This window comes from Protopterus annectens, chromosome 11.part0 (genome assembly GCF_019279795.1).
Source record: "Protopterus annectens isolate FY-2018-M chromosome 11.part0, PAN1.0, whole genome shotgun sequence".
NCBI classification, from domain to species: domain Eukaryota; kingdom Metazoa; phylum Chordata; order Ceratodontiformes; family Protopteridae; genus Protopterus; species Protopterus annectens.
Genome location: NC_056745.1, coordinates 1161402175 through 1161424531, shown reverse-complemented (window position 1 = coordinate 1161424531; position 22357 = coordinate 1161402175). Strand labels below are relative to the sequence as shown.

At 38.6% G+C, this 22357-nt stretch overlaps 1 protein-coding gene across 4 annotated transcripts in view; it reads left to right on the top strand.

The window, feature by feature from the left end:
- The window catches only part of RELN (reelin), a 3085913-nt gene that overhangs the window by 1097356 nt on the left and 1966200 nt on the right, over positions 1 to 22357 (top strand). For all 4 annotated transcript variants that reach the window (XM_044088524.1, XM_044088525.1, XM_044088522.1 and 1 more), the window contains exon 7: positions 1178 to 1274. In XM_044088524.1, the coding sequence (XP_043944459.1) occupies positions 1178 to 1274 (97 nt within the window). The remainder of the gene's footprint in view (positions 1 to 1177; positions 1275 to 22357) is intronic.

Genomic DNA, 22357 nt, shown 5'->3' with positions numbered 1-22357 from the left:
TTAACTGAACGTTTTATAATACAGCTGTAAAATATGTACGAGACAGTGATGTATACTGAATTGCCACTTACTTTAACAGCCTTGTCCTTGGAAAAAAAAAAAAGCTTCAAAACATGTACATGAAAAAAAAAACAATTCACTGAATACAGGGCAGGGTTCCTAGTGTGCCTGTTAGTGGAAAAAGATTAGCAAAACACTCTCCTGGCATGTCTCTTCTGCCTCCTTGTCCTACCTGGTTTCACTGTAGCTGTCTATTCCAGGAAATCCTTAGCACTAAAGGTATGTGTGGGCACCTACATGTACTACAATATGAATTCACCCATCTCCATTGGTGATCATCTTGGTCAGCTCTTTCCATGTCTTACACACACACACACACACACACACACACACACACACACACACACACACACACACACACACATATACAGATATAGATATACATCAGTCTCTCACTATATCTGCCTATATCTATATACAGATATAGCTCTCTCCATATAAATATATATACATATACACACATACACACACACACACACACACACACACACACACACACACACTGGAGATGGTAATTTCCATCAGTCATACAGTATTTCTCAGTTGACTCTGGCTTTATGACACACTTGCAGGCTGAATACATTATATTGTGTTGCTCACTAGTCTTGTGTTGATGCACGCTTATTCTGTGATACTCTTAGTGGTGTGATTCACTGTGCACATAAACACAAGACTGAAATCTAAAAATGTGGTTTTCAAACAAAAAAATAAGCAAAATAAGACTAGAGCAATGCATTTTCTATAACATTTAATTTGCTCATATAAATAATTAGAATTGTTTGCCAGAATAATACTGAAGTTCTAGCCAAAGTTTTCTCTTACACTTTGGACTGCAGGTGGAAACCCATAAAGATTTTCTGGTTTTGTATAGTGATTGGAAAAAGCTTTGTCTTCTGCTCTTTACAGACATAATGTGTGACTTGCTGGTGGTCTTGATAAATATTAACAGCATACTGAGTCAAGTAGCATGCTGAGGCACCGTGGCAATGTCTAAAGAGTTCACAAAGTTGTTTAAGATGCTTAAAAATGTGTTTTATGTTTTACATTGGTTGCTACTGAAACTAGTTGACATTTGCTGCCTGTGAACTCAGGTTAACTGATCTGCATATTTTTTTAGGTCTGAATGCAATAACTGTGAGGTGGGAGAACAGTGTGGTGTCATCATGCACAGACGTGCAATTACATTTTGTGAACCATATGGCCCAAGACAACTGGTGAGTTGGAAGCTGATGACTTTTTTCCTGTCTGTACCTTTTCTTCAAGCAAAAGTGCACAGGACTGAGAAAAGTAGTCTGATCTTTTTGAGACAAATGCAAAAAGAGAACCACTTATTCAGTTATAAGTCAGCATTCAGTTATATTACAGTAAATTTGTTTTTTTGTTCTTTAATACATGATATTGCGTTAAGGCTTGGTATTTTTTTTTTGCTATTCTTTCCCTTTGAGAATAACTTTTTGATTGTATGGTGTATATTTCTTAAGTACTCATTAGATCTGCTGCCTTTTTATTAATTTGGACACACAAAAAAGTGTACATATTAATTTTATTTCTATTTGATATTCAGTTGTTTAAAATTCAACAGTAACACTTTGTAGAATATTGTTAATACATCTAGTATATGTTGTTTTAAGGTATCAATATCACATCTTTTCTGCATTTTTGGAAGTCTTACATTATTTTAAGAGCTGATTATGAAATGGAAGATGATAGCCAGTTACATGTCTGAAAAGTGGATTTTGTTAAATTCACTTCAAGAGTAAAAGCTTTTTTCCTCATTCTTGGAGTATAGTTGGACCACTTTGTGTGTTACATTCATGTATGTTACACAACCTAATCACTGGAATATTGGAACCAAAGGAGTATTACTTGACTGCAGTAAACAAAGCCTTTAGTCACCTTCAACAAATAAACAAAGGCATAAACAGATAATTGAAATATGAGTTTCTGGAATAAAGAGTAGACGAGACAAATTAAATCTGATATCTTTTTTCATCAGTCTCTTCACATAAACAGTTTGGAAGCTTTAGTTATTGCTTCCAGTTTTATTTCAGCTGTTTCTTGAAAGTCATTAGAAGATCCTTCTGTATTATCCTTTCAGCCAAAAACATAGACCTATTTGCATAAAGAAAATAAAGCACGTTTGATGATCAGATCTTTGTTTTCACAGAACTCTAGTATAAAGTTGTCAGTAGAACTTGAATTTCCAACCTCCATAGCAGTCTTTCCATGACAAGCTTTCTGTATCTTAAAACTCAAGTAAACATGCATATAAAAAAGAAGACAAAAGTATGCAGAATATTATTATCAAGAAAACCTGTAACAACAAAGCTAAATTGGTCAAATACATTTTGCATTTATCTGTACAGATGTCTGAGTAAGAATTATTTTTACATACCCTACTAGTTAGTCTTTAAGATTTTACTGCCTAAGGAAACATAGCTTACACTAACTTCAGAATATTTCCTCTCACCCATCTCTACAGCAGACTTCAAAACTGCCACACAATTCCTTCTAAACCACACCCTAACTAACAAGTACATCCTGTTTCTGTGTGACTTAAACACTAATGTCCTTGGAAATAATAAATACAACTTTACTAGTTTCCTCATAAACTACAACTTCTGCCAACTAATTCAGAACCCCACTATTCCCAACTTATCAATATCTAACAACACCTTGCTAGATTTATTCATTTCCAATCAACATAACTGCATATCTTTTATTCTTGTACCTCCTCAACCACTACAGAGTAACATTTACATATTTTCTTAGAAAAAAACAAAACCACCACCATCTATTCACCATCTAACTTAGCACCCCAACAACCCCTCAAAATGTAGAAAATGTCATTAAAATGTTAACTGGTTGCTACTAGACAACATAACCAATGAAAACAGTAGCCACTTTCATTACTGAAGAAGTCTACACATACTGGCTTCGATTCCAAAAGACCTGTTCTTAGTGTAAATTACACAGAGAGCAGGCTGAGAGCGGGTGTTTTGGATTCTGGCCCCATTGTAAGCTTGTTTATAGATAGGCCTTGCACAGAAGTAAGTCACTTATACTGACAGCAGGTGTTTTGGAATTAGGGCATAATTACAGTGAGAGCAACTCTTTTGGAATCTGGCCCACTGTATCAATACTTCCAGGAAAAAAAGTTAGATTAAGAAAAGTAATATGCCTCCCAAAGTTAGCAACAGAACTTAAGAAACTATTTAAAGAAGAGGTAATGTCTGGAAGTCCTGGAAAAAACATTCTGTAGAAGGCCACAATACCTGCATTGTCCTGTATAACCAAAAGAAAAAAAAATCAGAAGAACTAAAGCACAATACACAATAGTCAATCATCCTCTTTCTCAAACCCCAGATAGTTTTGGAAAGAGATACACCAACTAAAAAGGCATTCTAAATCCACAACTACTCTCTCTGCCAGACTTTCCAATGAATTTGCAAACTCACTCATCCCACACTTCAATCAACTTTCCAAAACAAACTCCACTTGAACCATACCCCCCATTCTACCTCAAGAAAAAAATAATCAAACTAATAGAATCAGTACCCAATAGCAGCCTGCCAGGCTGTGATGGCATCGACCAGTGCTTTAAGACCTATTGTGAACTTATATTCTGTCATAGTCAATGCAACTTCAGCCTATAATTCTCTCAACAAATATTCCCAAATATATGGAAAAAGACATTATGACCCCTGTCTATAAATTTCCAAATCCAGCCAGCCCAGCACTGTAGACCCATCTCTCTTTAATAACACCTTGGTAAACATTCAGAGGAAGCATTATACAACCAGCTTACCTCATATGTCTATCAATCCAGCATACTTTCATCTCACCAAAAGAAAACATAGGAGTACCCATACTATCCCTCTTGCAATAAGGGAAACAATACTTATTAACACAAACAAAGGGTTACTCCAAGAAGTGTTATTCATTCATTTTACTAAAACCTAGGATTCAGCCAACCACACCCTATTGTTCACTTCCCTTGCTTCATCCAACTTTTGCCTGTCCACACTATGCTGGTTCACCAGCACCCTAGCTAGCAGAACACTCTCTGTGAAATATAATGGTACACACTCACTCCCCAGCAAGTCACTGCTGGAGTTCCTCAAGGATCCATACTAACTCCTATCCTTTCAACATCTTCATCACCACCCCCCAGCCAACCTTAAAACAGCCACTATCATTCTGTATGTTGATGATATAGTATTCTTCCACTCAAAAAAAATGCAGGAATTAGTACTCACTCTCAAAAGTCTACAGGTGTGATTAGAATGTAAGAAATGTGAAAACCCACCAAAAAAGTATAAAAAAATACCGTCTCTTCCCCATACCACTTATGTCATTCCTTTGGTTCATGACGCTGTTCAAGTTATTAAAGCCATTAGTGCAATGTGGAATCGGCTGTGTCTCTTGAAACATTACATCACCTTTGGTGGTTAAGCACTTTATTAACAACACCCTGGCCAAGACTGTTTTATTCCATTGTGTGAGATGGCTATCAGAACAGTGATATTCTGTTGAAAAGACATGTATTCTTCTGTGAAAGGCTACCAGAGCTAATCTTCAAAAAATATTCAGTTATTTAATTTTACTTTTTCAGCTGAATTTTATGCCATAAATGCTATTTAGAAAGTGTCAATATAGCCCAACTGGGCACAGAAAGTATCTCTTTACAGCAGAGGTCTGGGGAGAAAAGTTCCAACACAGAAACATCACAATGAAGATACAGAGAAAAAAAGAGAAAAACAATCTTTATAGTTTAGCAGTGAGCATGTATATACAGTGCATTCAAAATTATTGTTGCAGTGCCTAGTACAATTGGAATACATGCACAAACTCATAAAAAAATTTAAAAATACATTACACAGTGGAGAAAGCAGTAAACATATTGCTGTTCAAGTTATTAAAGTCGGAGCAATACGGAACATAGTTTAGTCACTCATCAGGTATGGTGCGTTTGGCTTTGATGCTGGAAGATCAGATGAGTGTGGGTTCCATTCCCACAATGTGGAACTTAGTTTATTCACTCATCAGGTATGGCAGTTTTGCCTGTAATGCTGGAAGATCAGAAGAGTGTGGGTTCTATTCCCACACCTGCTGCTTCAATTCATTTTTCCAGTACTAACATTGCAGTATGGTAAGGTGGGAGGCAGTTGCTGCATTCCTGAGTGTGCCATCATTTGTATGAGATTATAAACTGAGAGCTCATCTGCTTGAGTTGGTAGTAGCTTTGTTGTTTGTAAAAGATCCCATGGCACTTACTGAAAAAGATAGGGGAATTTTGTTTTATGCAAAAATATTAAAGTATATTTACATGTGAAGATTGGGGAAAGATGGGTGAAGACTGCCAGCCTAGTCAAATAGAATTTGATACACAATTCTATCATTTGTATATATAAATGTAAAATACAGGCTTGTTCTCTTAAATGAAAGAAAACACTGTAAAATGTGAACTTCAAGATTGTTGCAACATTGCCATCTGCTGTAAGGAAAACCAAGCCAAGCATTTCAAATGTTCTATGGTTACAATTATCTAAAAAGTGGTGCCGAAGCGGCTGGCTGAACACATTCTTTCTATTGTCTTAACTTAAGGAATAATTGTTAGAGTATACATGTAAAATGTCTTTTATTGTTGTAGTTTCCTGAGCAGGTGTTAGATTGCTAAATAATGCAGCTTGTTGGCCTGGGAACTCCAGACTAAGTGTCAAAATGATGTAATGTGTATACTGGGAAAACCTAAGTGTCAAAATGGTGTAATCTGGGAGGGCCTTAGCAGAGCTGTTTGTTAATGAGTTTAAAAACTATTGTTGAGAGAGAGAGACTGTAAGCATTTTGTCTTGGACCATCAACCCCAGCACTGCTTATGCTCTTTATGTATGTAAGTAGGATTATAGCACTGTGTTTTCTCTTAAGAATAGCCAACGATTATAAAGTTAGATTGCCTTTTTCTTTGACATCAGACCTGTCCTACTGTATTATTTCAAGTTTCTGTGTGATCTCTGAACTCTTAGATATCTCTGTGGTGTAGTAGTATTGTCTTGTGCTTTAATTATTTATTATTAAATATTTTTAAAACCTTTACCTATGGTTGGTTTGTGTAGAGATAAGTAGGCTCTAGAGTACATTGCATATTTATAGAGTATTGTAATAAGCCACTCTAATAAGCCTTAGACTGAATAGTCACATTCCCAATTGGATAATAATATTGCACAGTGATAATTGGACACCCTTTTAAGGGCCTTTGAGTAGTTGATAATTATTAGCTGGTGGTGGCAGTAAATACTACTGTATAGTCTGGGTAAAGGGGCACAGCTAGAGAATCTGTGTCAGCCTTTCCCAGGAGTGTCTGTGAAGTTGTATAAATACTTATCTCAAAGTGTGTGTATGTGTTGTGTCAGCTACCTGGGCAGGGGCACGAAGCACTGGTTGGACAGAGAGGGTACTGGAGGTTAGCTTGCTAGCTAGGCTGAGATCTAGACCCTATAGCTGTGCCAGTGGGGAGTCTTATTGGGGACATGAGGAGCAAGGGAGCAACCAGCCCCAGACTGACTGTGATCTCTGTGTGCACTTAAGGGAAATTGTACTTTGCTGTGTGCATTTGTTATCCTTTCCTCTTCTATGAGATGACCTTCCTGGTGTTAGTGATGAGGGCTGAGGCTCTTTGATTGCTGGGCCAGGGTATGGCCGTCACATTACGTATGAAAAGAATTACAAAAAACAACAACAAATATTTGTATATTTACAAAAAGAAATGGAACAGAATTAAATATTTTCTATAAGATTAATGCTGTTAATTTATCCCTTTCCTTTTTATCCACAACCATACTTCAATTTCCTTTTTTAATGTCATATTCCTCCCATCTTTTAATATATAACACCTTATTATATCTTGCTAATCAAACGTTCTATACACATACAAATATTGATTTGTCTATTATATCAGTATTGCCTTTGTTCAACATTTTGTGATAAACATATGAAATAATTCTGTTAACATCCTCATTAATTTACTTTGCATGTAACTTTTCCTGTGCCCCAGAACATCTTCAACTTCCAGGAAATCTACTACACCACTCATTTGTTAATCTATAATACTGTTTCATGTCTTCTTCTTCTCTCACATTTTTTCTCTTATTACTTTCTTAAAAGAGTCTGTATCCACGGTGGTGGTGCTGCGGTAGTGTTGTCGCCTCACAGTAAGACGCTGTCCGGTTCGATTCACAGCTAGAGCATCTTCTGCATGGAGACGTGCGTGAATGGGTGCACCTTCATTGAAGGTTGTGTGTCAGGGCTGGTAACTCGGCACGTAAAAATCAACTACCAGTCATTAGTGGACCATAGTTCCGCTATGGTGACCCCTAACCAGGGAAAAGCCAAAAGACACAACAACAACAACTTTATTAAAAGAGTCTCAGTTTTTTGGTTTCCAAAGCTTTCTTCTCCACATCCTGTTCCTCCCCCATAATCTAAGAAAATAACTAAAACAAATGTAATAAATCTTTAAAAATACAATAGGATTCGGTAATCCTAGGCTTCCTTTTTATTATTTACAACTCCTCTCTTTGTTGGGGTAACTCTAAAAGCCAGATTTGCTTGTCTAAAGAACTTAGATGCATGAAAATACCTCCTGTATGGCCAAATTTCTCAAAATAGCTGAATGCATCAGATATACTTTTTTGGAAAACATAATTCATATGCTTTCCATGCAAAAGTCATTTCTTTTACTTCATTTAGTAATTCTCTCCAGTATTCCTCATTACCAATTCCCCCAAATCGTGTCTAAAGTGCATTAATTTCTTTGATTACAAACACCTCTGGCTCTCTTCACTCCTCCATGACCCTGACTCTTATCTTTGCTCAATGTCAATCCTACCTCTTTCAATATTTCAGTTATAACTTTCATTGCTATATCCTCCCAACGTTTGTTTTTAACCAGCATAACCACATCATTTGGATAATTCATAACAATAACCAGTAATTTTACTTGTGCTCCAAACATTACTTTTGCTTTGCACAGTTCTTGATGTTTTTCATTAGATCATCGTTGCAGTATTCTTAACATCTGGAACTTTCACCACATGGTCATGTTCATCTGGCTACCCTTCTGAAAATCCAGATCCTTCCCCTCTGAGGTGTACACCTGCCCTATGACATGCCAGCATGGTGGTTTAAGAGGTATGTGCATTCTTACCATCTTCAGAACGTTCTTGCCTGGTTCGTAGATGAAGACATCCATCATAGTTGCAAAGAGTTTTTCCTGTATTGTCATTTACAGTCTGTGATGCAGAAACAGATAAGTACCCTTTTGGGCATTCTTTAATCCTTCACTGTAGATTTTAGGTTTTATTCATATGTCTTTGTCAGAAATAGATGCATGACTAATTGTGACTACCACACGAGTTGTTTATTCACTTTGGTGGTAGAACACAACACTAAATCCTAACATGTCTGCCAGGGTTTTGCCCCTAAACTCTAAGAAGTCACCTTAGGACCCTATGCTGATTTCTTGAGAACAATAAATTGTCACTATTGACATGTGCACCTCTGTCTTTTGCTTCTTCTTCATCTCTGATATTTAATCATTCTGCTAGAAAGAAGAGAAGGGAAAAGACACTAAAAGAAGCAGATGATTTGGATCAGACCTCCATTTCTTCTTCTAAGTCAGAGACAGGGAAATCTGATGAGGCACCTTTGTGGTCCCTAGAACATCTGTTGTCATCTCCCAGGTTCTCTAACATTGGCCCATGGAGGGAGTCATGACCAGGGAAAAAGGCACGTCCATTGCCACTGACTGCCCTGTCTCTTCATCTGTTGGCTGTCTGAAGATGAGTTCCTGAAATTTAGCATCATTAATACAAAAGGTGAATGGGGGGTGGGGTCATTCAGCAGGTTTTTATTAGAGAAGAGATTGAAGGTTGTGGAATAGAGGTCAGACCCTTAGCAGCTAAGACTTAGGCAGACATTCCATGTAAAAGGCAGCAGAAAAAGAATACAACACGTATAACCCCTCCTTCTACTCCTAAACAAGTTTCTTATGAAAAATCTATTAGTCGGACATCTCAAGATACTAGATTGCTGTAAGTCAGCCTGGTAAAGGCAAACAAAGCCATTCAGACAGGAAAAAAATACTTTTCCTTTCCTTTCTACCAAATGAAAAGGGGATTGTTCTTTGGAAGGAGGGGTTCACTCAGATGAAGAAGGCTTGGATTGTGCCTCCCAGATCCCCTCTCCTCCTGACTACGAGTCAAATGTGGAAGATAATCTTTCTTCTGACTCTCCAAATTAGGAAATTTCTTTTGGTGACACAAATTCTAAAATTAACGATTTTTTTAAGTTGGAAAGGATAGAAATATATAACGCTCAAAGGAAATATTTTAAACTTCTCCATATGGATATTCATAAGCCTCTGGCTATTCCCCCACTGACTGGAGCCTTAGAAGATGCCTTTTTATCAGCTTTCCTTACCCCAGATTCTCAACTTCGAGCTCATAAAAGGTCAGGCAGGTTTTATAGGGTGCAGGATTCAGACAATTAGCTCTATAAGAACACTGCTGCTGACCCTGCTCTTACCTTTGTGGATTTGGAGAAGGGGCTAAATTAGTCCTGGCTCCTAATTCGCTATGAAATGATAAAGAGAGCAGAACCCTTGCCAGTTGTGGCAAAAAATATATACATCTGCAGCCATGTATTATAGGGATATTAATTGGTAAATCATATGACTAAATTCATTTTAACTTTGTTAGACAAATGGGTCAGAACATTTCTGAGATAACATCAGAACTTCAAGAAATACTTCATTCAGCCTCTCAAGTTGCTAAACATTCCATAAAATGTGGATATGACACCATTGTTACAGCATCTAGAGTTATTGCCACCACTTGTATTAACTGTAGACACACTTGGCTAAGGCTCCAACTGTTACCAGAAGTTATGAACAGAGATTTGTTGTTTGGGGGTCCCACAGCTGAAGTCTTTAGAAGAGAGAAAGGTACAGTAATGCAAGGGGTAAAACAGCTCTTTCTTTCTCAAGCAGCTAGAAATGAGCAAAAATAGCCTGTTTAGAAAGCAACCCAAGTCTGAACAACAAAAATCAGACAAAGGCCACTATAAGAAAAAATGATAATGACACTAAGACCAAGCCGAATGGGTTTCAGGGTCCCAACAGTAACAGAGATAAGCCCTAACTATCCATGTTCATCTGTGCTTCCCCATCCTCTCCCTCATCCTGGCCATGATTAACCCCTTCCCCTAGAATTGTAAAATTTTTACTTTGCTTCCCATTAATAGAATCAATCATTTCAGATTCCTTGGTGTTAAATATTATAAGAAGTAAGTTGCAAGCTTCATTGGGTTTCAAAAACAACCCTGTCAGATATTCATCAGGTACCCAAATGTTAGGAATATGTTATATCCTTTAACATTTCATTTTTTTTCTTTTGGGAATAATAGAAAAAATGCCTCCAAACCTTCAGGAAAAGCTTTTTGCTCAAGACTATTTCTAGTCCCCAGGAAGGAAGCAGACTTGATGCCAATTCCAGACTTAGAAAAAAAAAAAAACACTTTTTTGGGTTCCTCATGTCAAAATGTACAGCCTTGAAACTCTTTTGTGTTGTCTATATCCAAATGCTCTTTTGGTTACGATGGATTTAAAAGATGTTTTTGCATCTTATTACAAGCGTATGTACATTCCTCTAATCTCATTCTCAATATCACACACTAGCCACAATGTAAATTTTCAAAGGAATACCCCTACAGAGGTAATGGAGGAAGGGATGGTATATCTGCTATGGCAGTGATCTGGGCAGACATCTACCTCTGTGGTAAGCTGCCTACTGTATTATGTTCTTCATTAGATCACTGCTGCAGTATTCTTAACATCTGGCACAACTCCCACAGCTCAATCAGACTGGGTGGAGGAAGGGATTCTCCCTCCAAATTTAGGACAACATGAATTACAGCTGTAACAAATCCAGTTCTTGCTATAGAGGGAACATTCAGTTTATAATGTTTTGTGAGGGTATGGATGGAGGACCAAGCGGCTTGTTTGAATCTTCTTTTTTATGAAAGCCGCTGAAGTAGCTGCCACTCTGATAGAGTGGGCGTTAACTATTTTTGGAATTCCTAGAACTGCAGATCTATTTAGAAACATTTTGTTTAGACAACACAAAGCCCATTTTCTTTCCAGCAAACAATGCAAACACAATTAGTCAGATGTTCTCAAGTCTTTTATCTTTCTTAGTAAAACCTGAGCTGTTTATGAACATCTAGAGGATGAAGAATTATTTCTCCCTTGTTTTGAGAGTTTGAAAATAAAGCAATAAGCTGGATAGATTGATTTAGAGTAAAGTCAGAAAACATTTTAGGCATGATAGAAGGATTGATTTGAAGATCTACTTTATATTATGAAAAAATAAAAATGGAGTAATGTAGAAAATAGCCTGTAACTCAGAAACTCTTCTGAGTTTAAGGCTATGAGTAAAGCTGTTTTCCAGGTAAAGAACTTGAAAGAAAAAATAGCACTAGGCTCAAAAGGTGGCACAACTAGCTTTTCTAATACATAAGTCAAATCCAAAGGAGAGCCTCTCTCATTCTTGGTGGTTTAATATAGAGAACTTTGATTTGAATGAGTTTGATCTGGTTAGAGTTGGATAAAGGAGGATACAGTGGCATACAAACAGAAATAGCTGAATGTAGAAGTGTGAAATAAGCCATACTTGGGCAGCTCACAAAGATACTGAAGGACCAGTGGCAACACTGCAGTACTGGGGTCCTGTCCCCTATTTTCGCAATACATAAAATAAATTTCCACTTGGATATACAGCACTTTCTGGTGTTAGATTTCCTACCCTCTTTAAAAATTTGCAGCATTTCTTGAAATAACTGGTGCCTGAAAGGAGCTAAACTCCTATTATCCATACTGTGAGTTTCAGGAGATGTAGATTGGTATGCAGTAGTGACTCCTTGTCCTAATTAAGTAGATCCACCAAGACATAAAGAGTCTGGTAATGACCTTTGGACAATTCCTTGAGAAGGAGAACCAATGTGGTCTTGGCCAAAAAAAGATCAACAGCAGAATGCCAAGACTGTTCCTTCTTATCTTTTGAAGAACTTTGGGAATCAGAGGAAAAGTTAGAAATGCTTGCAAAGACTTCATCTTCCAGGTTATTGAGAAGGTGTCTGTTGCCAGTGCTTGAATTCAAGAGCAAAACAGACTCAGTTGCCTATTTTGTTTTGATGAAAATATATCTATCTGAGAAACTCCAAGCTGATGAGTAAGCTAACATTCATTCATTCATTAATTCATTCATCCATTCATCCATGAGGGTCTATCCTGAGCCAGCTTTGAGAATTTGCCACTGTATTCAAGGAGGAGAGAAGCCAGACTGCTTGCAGAAAAAGATTGCATTGAATAACCACTTCTCAAGTTGTCAAGAGTAGTCCGCCAATGAGATAAGACCTTGTCTTGCATTGCTTTTTATGTACCACATAACAGTGGTATTGTCTGTTACTACATGGAGAGTACCTGGTGTTCATAACTGATACAGAGTGTTCTGATCATTGATGATGATCGTCATCTCCTTGATATTGACGTGACTTCTTGTGCAGGGGGTCCCATACACCCTGAACTTTGGTTTGTTGGAAACAAGCTCCTCATGCAGAGTCTGAGGCATCAGTCACAATGCTCTGTAGTGACAGCGGTTGTGCAAAGGGGACTACCAGATTACAGCCTGCTTGTTTGGACCACGACAGAAGGTCTTGAACTAGACAATGGATAATTTGAATTTGTTGATTGACAGAATTCTGCTGTGGTGTCCACACCAACCTGAGATATAGATTTTTCTCATATGGGGACAAGCATCGGAGAAACTGAGACTAGTAGAAACTTTGAATCCTTAGGTTTTTAGAAAGTCTCTAGCTAATGCAGACTTTTTTGCCAGATTAAGAAAGTAGCTTGTATATGGTACTGTTTTGTCTAGTAGGAGAAAGGCTGTCTTTAAAGTGGTGTTTATTAGGCAACCTGGAAAATGATTCTGTAGGAAGGGATAAGAGATTATTTCTTTAGACTGAGAATTAATCCTAGATTCTGAAGAAGGTTCACAAAGATCTCCAAAGCATTTTGTTCCTCTGAAGTAGCAGTAGCTTTTAACAGGCAATTGGCCAGGCAAGGATATCAAATTCCTTGAAGTCTGCAAAAGCTTATAACTAGGGCTAAACACTTTGTGAATGCCCTTGGCACTGTAGAAAGTCCACAGGGCAAAGAAGTTAACTGATAATAAGAGCTCAAATACAGACAATCTTGTAACATTTGTGGCTGTCAGAGATAGGAATGTACACATTCCTCTAATAAGATGCAGGAAGCATCTTTTAAATCCAGAGTAACCATAAGAGCATTTTGGTGCAGAAAAAATGTAGTAACCTTCTGTGTATACCTGTGGTGTTAGACTGGATGAAAGTAAAGGAACAAGTTGATACTGTCATATACAGCAGGCCTCCTTACTTCTATCACCAAAAAGCAGCCACCTTCTGGGTACTTCTGTGATGTCAGATTGGGACCAAAGTGAATGAACAAGCAGAACATATTTTACCTTGCTGCTGTCAGGCATACATACTCTGTATATCTTCTATCCCTGCCTTGAAAAGACAGCCACCTCATTACAAGTTTGATGTTTGATTTTGAGGAAAGTGCAAAAAATAACCACAGTAATGTATGTTTATCTATCTATCTATCTATCTATCTATCTATCTATCTATCTATCTATCTATCTATCTATATATCAGTCTAATTTTATCATATTGCATTGTACATTGCCTCTAGAAAAACAATACTAACTTTCTGTGCACATCTTTTAGGTTTGTCTGTGAGGGAAGTTGAAGAAATAATGATTACACTGTCCTCAGCTCCCACAGAAACTATACTGACCTGAGCATGCCTGTAAGCAGTGCTGGTTTTACATTAAGGGGGGTCCATGGCAGAGGCCTCTAAAGTCTGTATCAAAATCCATTTATACAGCCTGGGTGGCAGGGACAGCATTAACTCAGAAGGTCTAGATGTTCTGTGATAACATTTTATTCCTTATTTTTGAAAGATAATGGACTTATTAATTTTCTTTTATTGTAACCCAAAACTGGTTATGTATGTACCTGGCAATGTTGTATTTTGACAAGTAGAACAATCAGCAATATTATTTTTATAGACATGCACACATGGAGACTGACAGGCACGCGCGTACACACACACACACACACACACACACACACACACACACACACACACACACACACACACACACACGTACACATACAAATACTGTGTGTAATAAACTATAGGCAAATTACAGGAAAGAAAATTCAGTTATATTTTGTATTTTTGGTGTTAGAGAGAACCAGACCATCTTGGTAAAGCACACAAAGAGACAGAGAGTACATGTAGATGCCACGCAGAAGGAATCATAACCAAAACCTTAACTTTAGAGGCGGTCACTATGAGATGGCAATACTATTCTCTGATCCAGTGTGCAAATGACTTTGCACTACTGTGCCAGTGATTAGTTGCTTCTCACATTCTGTGCAGACCACCAAAGATAGCCATTTATTGTATGCATTGTTGATATCTGACTGTAATAGAAAGTGAGCAAAATTATTGCAGGCTTGTTACTCTTTAATCATATATACAAACACATAAGCATAAGCCACTGAAATTATTATTTTATACAGGTTTCAGCAAGTGCAACACATCATATGACACTGTTATGCCATGCCAAATCAGTCAGTGCCTGATAGTGATGAAAGGGACATAATGCAATTCTCAACTGTGGTATAACTGGAAAACCAATAATAAAAAAAAAATAACACAATAAGAAACACCAAGTGATCAAATGTAGGATTTGCATTCTTCTTTATTGAATGGAAATTCATCAGTATAGAAGAAGAATGAAAACACTAATTTTGAACAAATGGTGTTTCTTGTGGTGTGGTTTTTAGACTTTAGTGATCAAACATGAGCATTGATAAGTCACATTTATCCACATATGGCCTCTGTGTCCATCAATTAAAGCCAGTTTATTGACTGTGTTCACATCAGATGTCTGATTGTTGTGAAATAAAATGTCCACAAAGTATTCCAATCACCAAACACCATCATACTAGGTGACTTCAATTACCCTAATATAGACTGGGAACACTACTCAAGCCCAAACACCCTAGCCCAAAAGTTCCTGGAATTCATAAACTCAAATGCCATGGAACAACTAGTCACCATCCCCACAAGAGGAGATAACATACTTGATCTCATCATCACGAACATGGGAGCACAATGTTCAACACCGGAAGTATACCCCTCACTGGTGAGATCAGATCACAAACTAATCTCGCTGGAGGTCCTCATCCCACCCCACCTGAAATAAAAAGACCACAGTAAAGAACTTCTCAAAAGCCGACTTCACACTTCTAAAGACTAGTGTGGTCTCCTTTCAGGCCCCCGAGGCATGGAAAACAGTACTCAAGCCGCTGAATCACTTACAAACGCCTTCTACCAGCACCTGCAGGACTGCATGGATAAGGCAATCCCAAGCAAAACAAAGACTCTTTGTACCAAAGGCAAGCGTCCAGTCTGGTGGACCCCAGCCATAAACAAACTCTACAACAAAAGGAGGAAGCTACTACAAGATAGAGCAAAATCCTTAAAAGGTAAGACACCCTTGATCACTATAAGTAAAAACTAAGAGCTCTCATAAAATCATCCAAAGCAAATTTCGAGAGAAAAATAGCTAAAGACTCAAAAGACAATCATAAGGCCTTCTTTAGCTATGTTAGAAACCTAGGAGGAAACTCCCAGATATGCTCAGAACTAGTTCAAAATGATGTGAAGATTACTGATCCTACAGACATTGCCAACATACTGGCTGACAGGTTCAGTGCAAACTTCTCCCCCCCCAAAAGGAGAGATATCTATACCAAATGAGTGCAGCCCCCAAACATCTCCAGCGCCCAAGTGAGAACTGCTCTCTCCAAAGCAAAAACACAGCATCCATGGGACCCGATGGTGTCCCCGGCTGTGTGCTCCACGAACTCAATGAGGAATTAAACCCACAGCTAGGACAGCTGTTTAATCAAAGTCTTACCTCTGGATACGTACCCAGGAGTGGCGCACTGCAACTGTGGTCCCACTTCACAAAGGCGGTGCCTCCACAGACCCTGGAAATTACCGCCCATTAGCTTGACAAGCCTTATCTGCAAAGCCATGGAGAGGATCATAATGGACCTCATAAATAAAGACATAGGGAATTTGCAGACTTTGGATCCAACCCAGTTTGGCTTTGTCAAAGGCAGATCATGCCTTTTAAACTTGGTTGACTTTTTCGAAACAGTCATCAAAGCCATTGATGAGGGAAAGGCAGTCCATACAGCCTACCTCGATCTGGCTAAGGCCTTCGATACAATACCCCACTCGGGTATCATTGAAAAACTCATCAGCTTAAATGTTAACCCATACATCACAAGATGGGTTGCAAACTGGCTGAGTGACAGAACCCACAGGGTCAGAGTTGCTGGCGCCATGTCAGACTCAAAGCCTGTCACAAGTGGTGTCCCACAGGGCTCAGTCCTGGGCCCACTCTTGTTTGGCATCTACTTTTCCAAGTACAAGCAAACACAGGAGGGTTATGGCTGACAAAGTTTGCAGATGACTCCAAACTCCGCGCCATAGTAGAAAACACATCTGACACAGATATCCTTCAGAAGGGTCTCACAGAAATGGATAACTGGTGCCAGAGCCACGGCCTAAAGTTAAATGCCAAAAAATGCATAGTCATACCCTTCGGGAAAAACAAGGTTACCCCTAGCTACCAAATAGGTGGCAATCCACTGAGCACAGAAGAAGTTATCAGGGAGCTGGGGACCCAGGTTGATAGTAGTCTGTCATTCGACACCCATGTAGCTAAAGTAGTTAGGAAGTCCTTCTACATTGCCCACCTTATCATGAAGGGATTCTCATCTAGATCAAGGGAGGTCATAGTCTCCCTTTACTCATCACTCATCAGACCAATGATTGAGTACAATGCCCCATTCGAATGTATCTGACCCGACACTTGCAGCAGCTGGAGAGGCCACAAAAGTTCCTCACCAAAAGGATAAAGGGTCTCAAAAATCTGTCCTATGCTGCCCGACTGAAAGAACTCCAGCTCTATTCAGTCGCCACGCTTGCTCAGAGGTGACCTTTGCCTAACATACAAGGCCATGTCAAACCCAGATTTGATGAATATGCTTCACCTCAAAAATCTAGATCCATCAGAGCCACAAGGCGGAGACTTAAACCTCGACACGGCTATTAATAGGACGTGCTGGAGGGATAGATTCATCACCCAAAGACTCCCTATGCTGTGGAACAAAATCCCGGTACATGTGAGGCAGAGCACCTCGCTGGCCTTGTTCAAGAGAAATCTTGACCAATGGATGGGAGATCGCAGATATACCCCAGGAATTACCTCAGTGTCACTGCTCGACAGAGGCACAGCAAAATAATGGGTATAGTTCCCCATACTAAAGGGGTGGCGTAAGCCACAAAACAATGGGCTAGGCTTATAAATGCCCTCGGGCAGATAGCCTAGTATGAACCTATGAACCTATGAACCTATGAATAACTGCTTAAACTCAGCAAATTACATAAATGTCAGTTACTGTCATTTACAGATATACCCCCCGTCAGCATTTACAACTACTTTGATGAATATGTACACCCCAGACATTTGGCTGTGATTAAACATGGCCGCAGAACATAATAAACCATTACAACCTAGCAAACATCAAGGTCAGTCATTTTCATCCCTATAACAGCTCCCCTAGTCCAAGAAGTTATAACCACATTTGAGTACTCTCAGATGTCTATTAACAGAAATAGTTACCACTGTAACAAAGATATTTAATTCTGTTTTATGCACAAAAGCAGACAACCATGGAGGAGTCGACCATTAATACAGGAAATGAGATCAAAGCAAAAAAAAATTAGTGAGACAAAGATACAACATCAGAGACAAACTATAAATATTAATTAAATTACTTTTTACTGCATTTAGTTTTTCTAGACTTACATATACTTTCACTAGTCTTTATCTCCTTATGCCTAGCGGTTCTTAATCTAACGTGCATTATTCTCCCTTTTACCTAGTTCTGACTGCTGCTAACAATTGTTTTCCTGAGTCCGCCACCCCTGCTGTACCCACCCGTTGCTCGTTAGCGTTTTGCACATGGGTGCTTATCTAGCGATTCTATATCTGCTCGCCTAGACATTATTGTACTAGTCGTAGATCATACTGCCTACCTAGTCAATTTTAAGCATGTTTATAGAACTTGCACCAAACTCTCCATTTTGATTACTTCGTCTTACTATATCTGTTTCCTTCTCTAACTGCCTGCTGCTTTTTTGATATTTGACCAGGTTGCAGCTTTCGCAACAATATCTCATTATCATACTGCATTGTAAATGCAATTTGTTACTTGAGGTTTAACTTGGGTAGAAACATATCCACTCGCTTTCTGCCTTAGGTATACAGTGTGAATAACGTCTATTTTTACTAAAGTTAGGCTAATAGACCTGTATTCATTCTCTACTTAAAGGCCTGTGCAGAAATATATTTGCTTGTCTTTCGCCTTTGGAATATAGTGTTGTATATGACTGCATTATTAAAGGTCAGGCTAAATGCATTCTTTTGCCTGGAATTTGCCCTTTAGAACTTTGTTTAACAAAATAAATAAGCTCTCTTGAGATAACAATGGTGTTTTACTGGATAGATGTTCAGTAAACAATGGATTACAACAGTATATTCTTGCCTGCTTCTACACAGCTTATTACTTTACCCTTTAATAGTTATCTGCAAAGCTACAGGTCTGCCTTGGTCTCTTTTTAAAATGCTCTGTGGAGACAAGTATAGTGCTTACCTGATATGCGGTCTGAATATCAACATATATTAACTGTTATAACAACACTGTGTCTGAGTCCTGATAGATTGTTGTTGATATAATTTTTACTTAACTACTACTGTTATGGTCTACATTTGTATAGATATTGTGTATGTAACTCTTTCCATCCTAGCTACATGATTGCATTATTCATGATAGATTGTTTGATGTTACAATTTTAAATTAACTCCTACTGTTGATTACATTTGAATAGACATCGACTGCAGTTCTTTACCTCCCTGCTATCTATTTGCATTTTAGTATTGTCCTCAGAATCCTGGAGTTCTTGCATTTTTGTACTCTTTAGATGTTTCTATTTACACAAATGGTCTCTGTTGCTTAATGTGTCAAACTCATATAACTGTGTTTAATTGATGTTTTTTTCTTTGCTCTTCATTACTAAACTGTTTACCTCACTACCTTTTCTTCTTCTTCATTTACCAGCCTGTGACCCAGTGCATCCCTGTACTAAATCTCCAGACCTCACCCCACTGGAAGCCTCAACAAAATTGTCCAAACTAGGACTTCACCTATCAGCTCCCAGAAAAACCAGCACACTACAAGACAGTGAAAGTATGTGTTGCAACAGATTCGAGAACTTTGAGCTTATCCTAATGTTTAATGACACTGCTAGGTTAGACAAGTTTCCCAAGCAGGACAGCCAGCAGCCAATCAACCACCCCACTTATTCTCTGGTCTCTTATATAAACCTTTACATCCAACCTTTCACTCCCTTATTAGTAGTAGCATACTCCCTCTCTCCATTAGCCTGCCACCCTTGCAAGTGTATCTTTGATGCTGTTTAGTGACTAGGCACTAAGTGGCGCCTCTCCACAAACTCTCTGCACATCTACTCCTATACCTATGTGCTGTACCATACCTCCTCATCCCGTTTTCTTGGTTATTGCTTCTCCTTAACTCACTCTTTTACCTTCTCTCACTGTCCTGGGCTCTCTTTAACACTTCTACTCAATTGCTATACTTACTTACCTCCTGCTAGTCTTCTAACTCACTCCTACACTTTCTCAGTTGTGACTTACCTGCTGAACTTACCCACTTAACAGATTGTCTTCCTTGAAAGTCCACTCTTTTGTCTCTACCCACTCCGTTAGCCCTGCGGGCTCACTTCACTCCCCTACCCTGCCCCCAATTCCCACCCGCCCCCAGTGGTCCTACATTTAGTCCTCCTAAAGACACACCCCCACTTTAAATTACTCCAATCACAATCATCCCTTCATCACCACACCCATTCACAGCTTCTTACAACTCACCCATTGATACCTCATCTCTCTCCTACCATAGTAAATAAAACCTCCTACTAGTGCTCCTCCTAACATACCCTTCAACACCTCCTTCCAACTTTAATCTCTTACATCTATAACTATATTAACTCCTACCATATCATGCCCTACCAGTTACATATACCAATACTTATCTCACTCTTAACAGCTCTATCTGCTACTTATCTCCTGACTTACTATGAACAACCCCTTCACTACAAACTCCATATCCCTTCCAAACACACTTTAACACCTACTATAACAAAACTCCCTAACTTCCAAACTAGCATTTCTAAATCCAGTTACCTAATTGCTAAATTTCGCAGACTAGTACACATCAAATACAGTAATCTAAAAACTAAACAAACAGTTAACTTTTACTGTAAACTTCTCCAACCTAAGTACTTTATATTTCTCCACTCCTTAACAGATGGGGACATTCATCCTAATCCTAGCCCAACACCTATCCCTGTCACTGCAAATAGTCCCCAAGCCAAAGTTCCCACTTTACCTCTAATCAGCCTACTCAATTCACTATCCATTGCTCATCTTAACATATGTAGCATGTGCAATAAAATCCCTCATGTTCATGCCCTTCTTGATGTCCACCGATTTGATATCCTTTGCTTATCAGAAACATGGCTAAAACCCTCAATAAAAGATAATGAAATGACCCCTCCAGGCTATGGTATTATTCGGTTAGATTGCACATCTAAAAAAGGAGGAGGAGTAGCAATTTTCTATAAAGCACACATACAACTTAACACTGTAAATCTTAATCTACCTTTAGACTTCAGCGCTGAAATAGTTATCTCAAAATTCCAGCTTAACAGACATAAAGCCATAAACATTATCTGCATCTATCTTCCCCCAGGCAACAACATCAGTACACTTGAACACATACTTAACTGGCTTTCTTCTCATCTCCCACAAGAAACCATAGTCCTAGGAGACTTTAACATTGATTGGAATTCATGTAGCAGTACAAACCCTACCAACCACATTAACCTTTATGGTTTCTCACAAGCTATTAACTCCCCCACCAGAATTAACAAACTGAACAATAAAGAAAGCACCTTGGATTGGATTCTGGCTAATAGTCCTCACCAAACTTACATAGCAGGAACACTCCCAGACAATCTTAGTGACCACCTGCTAACATACATAATCAGACATAAAATCAACCCAGCCTTCCCTAACACTATCAGAACAGTTCGCACCAAAAAGCATTTTAACCCTGAGCTTTTCCAAATAGAACTTAAACAATGTAATTGGTCACCATTAAGATCCCTCCCAATTAACAAAGCAGTGGAATACTTCAACTCTACATTCCTATCAATCCTGGACCATCACACCCCAATACACTGTACAAGAAATAAAGCTAAACCTTGCTCCTTGGCTCTCAAACAAAACCAGGCAACTAATCATTCAGAGAAACAAATCCTGGGCTAAATGGCGAACTACTAAGAACTCTACAGATCATCTAACCTTCAGACAGCAAAGAAATAATACAAGAAAAGCCATCCTACTTGACAAAAAGAACTACTATCTCCACCTACAACAATCCTCCCTCAAGGAACCTCAGAAGTTTTGGTCTACTATTAATAAACTTCTTTATCCAGGTGTAACTATTACCCCCATCCCCTCAGGCGCTAATCCTGAAAATTCAACTGAAACAGCTAATGCCTTTAATTCTTTCTTTATCAATACTATCCAAACTCTGGCTAGCCATCTGTCCCCTGATATCTCAAAACTACAAACTCCCACCTCCAAGGCACCCCCAGTATTCAAGTTAGAACCAGTGCCCACATCATATATTGGCTCCCTTCTCCAAAAGCTAAAAGCAACTACCCCCTCAGCTGACAAACTCCCAGCTGAATTCCTGCAAATAGCATCTAAAACCATAGCTTATCCCATCTCCATATTGATAAATAGAACCATAAATGAAGGTATTATCCCATCCATCTGGAAAATTTCTCATATTATCTCACTACACAAAGGTGGTAGCTCCAACAAAATGTCCAACTTTCGTCCCATAGCACTGCTCT